Raw genomic sequence first — 6,566 nt, forward strand, 5'->3', positions numbered from 1 at the left:
TGGTGTTCTGACAAATAATGCTACCTATCAGATTATGCTACCAACAAATCGTCAGAACACCGGCAGAACAACAACAATGTGCTACATGTTTCTTTTCCCCTCATTTTTTCCAATTGACGGAAATCCGTCGTAGCGACGGAAAACTTTCATCCCTGAGTAGTATTATGTATATCATACTGCACCACAGTAATATATTTCTGATAATTTCTTTAAGCTAACCCGAATTTATATTTTGACGGGTTGCCATGAGGAACTTGTTTCTGTAGGTCTATGTAAATGATATGAAGATAGTTTTACTCCAATGAAACTGTCAAATGCTCATGAAGTGACTCTCAGAGGGAGTCAGAGCAGTTCTGTAGATGGTGTTGATGTATTTATGTCCTCATGTAGTGAGACGACAGAAGCTGAAATCACCGCGAGCGTCGCACACTTTGTATGTGTAGAAAACAAAACCGCGCGTCTGTGCCATTTACATACACAGAGACACGCAGAACATGCTGGATTCATATTTAAATAGTATTTTTGCGGCTTAATATTTACAGATACTAGTCCATATTGCGACTCTATTTAAGTGTACTGACCTACTTTTGATTAATTCATCCAAACTTTGACAAATTCCGTGACATTCCGCGTCATACAGTAAATTCCATTTATATGACTGGATTCCGCGATTCCGTCCACGTTTTCCGCATCGCAGAAATCATAGATAATATTGAGGTGTTTTGCAACTTCAGTGTAACAGTTAGTGGATTGCGATTTATTGCAACTTAAGCAACGTCTGCTACTGCCTTACCTTTGAGAGACAACTGATGCGTGATCACCGAAGCAGCTCCAGTTAGCAAGCGCTTTCGGAGTGAGAGTGAATTCCGATTTTGAAAATGACCGATACGATAATCATAAAAATGCTTAATATCAGCGCCGATAATTGGTCGACCCCTAGTCCACGCCCTCCTAAAACGCCTTGTTTAAACACGCCCTCACATGTCTACATCACGATGTGGGAATATTTGCATAACGCCGCCCAAATGTTCATGCAAAGAAAGAAGGCGTAACTTTATTGTTGCTGCCACCGCCGCCGCCATGTTGTGAAGACTCTGTGTGTTTCGTTGTGAAAGTGAAAATACTTTGTTTGGCCTTCCAAAAGAGGACACGACTAGAAAGCAGTGGTTAAGTTGTATTTACAACACTGTTCCGGAACAGTTCAACCCAAATATTCAGATGTGTGCAGCACATTTTATGGAGGACTGTTTCCTGATCCTGGTAGAGTAGACCACAATGCTGGCTGTTCTGACTCACAGACTGTAAGTACGTTTTTTATATTTAAAGAATTTGCCACTGATGATTAAAACGCGAGTTTTAAGCAGTGTAGAGAGTATTTCTCCGATCACAAATGCAGAAATCGTTTTATGTTTAAGCGGCGCGATGCAACGCGTAAAAAGACAGTATAAGTCATTATAATCAGTAATTTTTTTATTCAGAAAGGATGCTTTAAATTTATCAAAAGCGACATTTATAATGGTAGAAAATATTTTTATATATAAATTTATTAAATAAATGCTGCTTTTTTTACTTTCTGTTCATCAGAGAATCTCTTCCACAAAATTTTAAGCAGAACAACTGTTTTCAACATTGATAATAAGAAATGTTCTTGAGCACCAAATCAGCTTATTAGAATGATTTCTGAAGACTGAATGGCTGCTGAAAATTCAGCTTTGCCATTAGAGGAGTAAATTACATTTAAAATATATTAAAATAGAAAACAGTTATTGTAAATTGTAAAAATATATCACAATATTACTGTTTTTATTGTTATTTTGATCAAATAAATGCTGCCTTGGTAAGCATAAGACATTTATTTAAGAGACATTAAAAAAACTACGTCAATATTAGTAATTTTGTTTTGCTGTATACATATGGTGAAAACCTTGTGCAGGGTTTTAATAGTTTTTAATTAGTTTTTATTTCTATTTAATAAAAACAGATTTTTTTAGTTAGTTTTTGTTTTATAATTTTGTTGTTGTTTTATTTATTTACTTTTTGTTTGCTTAATTTTTATTTTAGTTTTAGTTTTTTTTTATGACTTCCAAAGTTATAATGGTATAATTTAAAAGTTTATAACAAATTTAATTAACAAAATTAACATTTTCAAGCTAAATGTAGGCAGGTTGTAAAGATCTTATAATGTAACTGAAATTATGTTTTTATTTGATTTTATTTTAGTTTGTTATCAAGGAAATAGCTTAGTTTTAGTTTTTCACAGTGATGGTTTTTGTTCTTATTTCACGTAACAAAAAAAAAAAAGAACTGAAAAAGTTTTTTTTTTTTAACTAAAGTCACTTGAGGATCCGAAATAGACATTACCACATTATTATGTAATTATGAAATATTTTGGGGCTGTGTTTCCAGTAAAAATATATCATGATATACGGTTATTGTTATTTATAAAATTCATCATACTGTAAGATTTTGGTCATACTGCCCATTCCTAATTTAGATTCATATCAGTGAGAGATGCGCCCACATGTACCCTCCTCCATTTCTACAAATTCTATAAATGGGAGAGAGGAACAAATCCCCCTTCTGCCATTTTCTGACAGCTTGCTTACAATCTCAGGGATTTGAATTAGGAGAGATAAGGGAAAAATAATGGAGATGGAAAAACACATCATCCCATGTAATAAGGAGATCTCCAACAAAAACATATTTACAAAGGAGGATTTTTTTGAGACAGCAGGGTCTAATCCACGGCTGGGCCGCTGGGTTTTGGTCTCACTGAGCAGCTGCACACTGCAGTGGTCAGTAATGTGATCCGATTTAGACCACAGCCATTTGTAATGAAGGATAATTAGAATTTCATTCTGCTGTAAATCCCTTCATTTTTTTTCTTCTGCGTGCTGCATTGTGGACAGTTGGAGGGTGAACACCGTTTAGGACCATGTGTTTGACATTGTTTCATTGTTGCGATCTCTCTCCAAATGTTAAACTTCTCATTATCTAAACGAGTTGTATGTAATTCAGATGATTAGTTTTAAGTAGTTAAGGGCACATTTAGGAAATTGTTTGTGGTAAATTTGATCTGCTATTCGAGGTAGACAAAATTAACCTAGTTTCTTATGAAACTTCTGCCAGCCAAACAGGTTAATTGGAATTTCAGTCGGAACCTTAGTACATATTTTTGGACGTTATGTTTTCTGACACATAACCCGTCCCATGTGGTACTCCTAAGATAGGTATCTATTGTCAAGTGTGCAATCAGTTTTAGATGTTGTGAAGGCCCAGTCTAACTTGTCATAGCAGGTCTGGGCAGCTGTTATTAACAAATGTTCTTCCGCAAGTCTGCGATTCTTTCGTTTTCCTGATTGATCCTACCTTTCAGTGACGCACGAACTAACAATGAAATGACAAGGAAGAACAACATGATCCAGTTTCATTTAGACCTGAGGCAAAATAATGTAGATTGAATTTTTTGTAGAATGTAGAATTTTTTTTTCATCTTTATTGTCAGCTCATGACTTCATGAGAATCAGAACATTCCATTTTAAAAAGTGCATTAAAATACAGATCGTAGACTCCAACCAAAAAAAATCAACCTCTTACAGATGTTGCACGTTTTATATAATGGATTGTGAAGCTCTGCATCTGTGGTTCATATCCTGACTGTTTGTCTGGTGTCAGAACAGAAGAGATAGAGCTGTATGCCCATCCTCTGAGTCCATAATCGGCTGATCGCAGCTTAAGAGCATGTTAAAAGCTCAGATTAGAAAACCCAGTGATCGAGGGGGTCTGTCCAAACATACCCTGTTTGTTTGAGTTGTTTTCTTTCTTTCTGCTGGATTAATGTAATGAGGTGATAGACATGTTTATGTGTTTCAAGTGATCTGTTGTGTGAATGAAGCTCAGGAAAGTTTTTTTTTTTCTTTTTCCCATATGAGAAAGAAGAAGAATATGAGAGGGGAAAGAGACACCACTGGCTTTATGCCATTAAACCCAAGGGCAGAAATGTAGTATTCTGTTATCCATCTCAAGGCTGGACATTACGTGTGTGATCTGGGTGAAGTTTTTGTTAAATTGAGGAGGAATATAATACCAGACAGCAATATGAGAATAAGATCTGCTTGTGTCCCCTTTTTCTCTTTGACACATAATGAATTTTAGAGTTAGTGAAAATACATTTTAGGGCACTTTCACACTGAAACTGTTGTTGTTGGTTTGAGTCTATCTAATGTTAGTTCCCAAGTAATCGAAAGTGAGAGAAATGATCAACCATGAAAACACATGGTTGTTTTTATTTTTTACTTCAAAACATTTTGAACCAGCCTCAGTGTGCTGTCACAATTAGCTACTGTTGCTTGTTGAAAGTTCAAGGACAAAATCCAGTCATTTCAGTAGGTAGCCATGCGATCAGGAGTCTTGCGTGAGGGCAAAAAAGTTCCCCATGCTGATTTTGCTAATGTATAAGTTGGACGCACGAATTTGCTGTGCTGACTAACAGAGAGCTGATTGGTTTAAAAATGACTTCTGTATCTGCTGTGCTTTATACATTGCTATGTCGGTTATTGACGGGTTTTTTTTACATTTAGCTAATCTGAGTCAGACCACGCTTGAACACTGTCATCCATGTACGTTTCGGTTGAAATCCAAGATTTGTATTAAATAACTTTGATTCTGTTTCAAATTCATGAGGATTTCATTACGCTTCTTTTGTCATTATTAAATAACTCGTTTTCAGAGTTGTATTGAAGGACACTATAACAGTAACAGGCCCCAAGGGAAATTTGAACTGGTTAGCTCTTTTTTTTTTTTTAGTTAAGCTTGATGTTTTTATGCTAACGTCTGCTCTTTCTGCTCCTGTAGGTTGTCCCAGACCCTCAGTTGTGCCTCATGGCCGTGGGAACCTGACGGAAACAAACCGCGGCTCCTTCCCCGTTGGCACGCAGCTACAGTACAGCTGTGATCCAGGATACACGCTGGATGGCTACAGCATCATCACATGTACCGTCTCAGGCCACTGGTCCACTGACCCACCTCGCTGCATCAAAAATGATGGTACGTTCAAATTAACCCTCTCTGTGTCCTCTGTTCCTGTTTTCTCAGGAGTTGTATTTTGTTCTAAGAAGGTTGGATGTGATTGCTATTCACATCATGTCAGAATAACTGGTTATGAGTTTCTGATTAGAAAAACAGTTCTTTGTCAGACTTGTAACTTTTTCCCCAACAGTTTGTCAACCACCGAGTGAGCCAGAGAACGGAGGATATAACTGCCACCCCTCGCCGTGCCACAGACTGACCCAGGGTACCGTGATCGAGTTCTTCTGTGATGAGGGTTACATTCTGAAAGGAGGGTACCATTTCCGGACCTGTGACAACGGAGAGTGGAAGTCGCCCATGCAGATCAGTTGTCACTCTGTGCAAGGTACGTCTCACAGCAGCAGGAGCTTGATCCACAAGCTCGGCCATCTGGATATTCTGCCGTTTTGTCACATATGGACAGTTTTCCTCCTCCTTGACAAACGTTGAGAACAGAGAATCATTTTGCACATGGTAAATTACAGCAATGTAGCCAAATGTACAAGCTGTTCAAGTGAGTTCAGTACAGCATCAGAAGTTTCCCAGAAAGCAGCTTTTGAAACATCAACCATAATTTTTTGTTAGACAATCATATTTCAGTGTTTTGGATACTCGTTATCATTTAAATCTGATTGTTTGGTTTCATTTTCATCAGTTTTATTGAAGTTATTTCTCTTCCAGGGGAGGAGCAATCCCCGCTGCCCATGTCAGCTCTGTCTATCGTGGCCTCCACTGCCAGCTCTGTGGCCTTCATCCTGCTGTTGGTGGTGCTGTTTGTTTTGCTTCAGCCCAAACTCAAGTCCTTCCACCACAGCCGGTGAGGCTCTCTCTCATTCTTACTAAGCATAGCTTTTTCACAGGCGTTTGTTTTATTCTCATAAAGTGGGAGTTTACATAGCTCTTAAAGGAACAGCAGCAATTTATTTGTTTTTGAAAGAAGTCTGTTATATTCACCAACATTGCATTTATTTGATCAAAATGCAGTAAAAACAGTAATATTGTGAAATACTGTGATTTGCTGCTCATGAAACATTTCTTATTATTATAAATGTTGAAAATGGTTGAGGTAATTCATATTTTTTTGGAAACCATGATACATTTTTTCAGGATTCTTTTTTAAAAGAACATCCATTATTTGAAATAAAAATCTTTTGTAAAATTTATAAATGTCACATTTGATAAATTTAATGCATCCTTTCCAAATAAAAGTGATCATTTCCTACAAACTTTTAAACGGTAATGTATATAATAGGGATGCACCGATACCGATACTGGTATCGGTATCGGGCCCAATACTGGTCTCCTGATACCAAACGCCGATACCACACAGCATGTGATAAGCGCCATATTCAAACAAAGAAACACAGACAACAGAACAACAGACAGCAGAAAGGAGTTAAGGATGTCTACTACGAAGTATATGTATGCAATGAATATAATATTAAACATTCAGTATTAACGCCTGTATAGCTGATGTGCGCAAGCTGATAAACAAAGCA

At 37.1% G+C, this 6,566-nt stretch overlaps 1 protein-coding gene across 2 annotated transcripts in view; it reads left to right on the top strand.

Annotated features, from left to right (window-relative positions):
* The window catches only part of LOC107756599 (sushi domain-containing protein 6-like), a 41,198-nt gene that overhangs the window by 26,520 nt on the left and 8,112 nt on the right, over positions 1–6,566 (top strand). For both annotated transcript variants that reach the window (XM_016573779.1, XM_016573780.1), the window contains exons 3-5: positions 4,855–5,046; positions 5,219–5,413; positions 5,749–5,884. In XM_016573779.1, the coding sequence (XP_016429265.1) occupies positions 4,855–5,046; positions 5,219–5,413; positions 5,749–5,884 (523 nt within the window). The remainder of the gene's footprint in view (positions 1–4,854; positions 5,047–5,218; positions 5,414–5,748; positions 5,885–6,566) is intronic.

The sequence above is a fragment of the Sinocyclocheilus rhinocerous genome, unplaced genomic scaffold, assembly GCF_001515625.1.
Source record: "Sinocyclocheilus rhinocerous isolate Xijiao unplaced genomic scaffold, SAMN03320098_v1.1 scaffold683, whole genome shotgun sequence".
NCBI classification, from domain to species: domain Eukaryota; kingdom Metazoa; phylum Chordata; class Actinopteri; order Cypriniformes; family Cyprinidae; genus Sinocyclocheilus; species Sinocyclocheilus rhinocerous.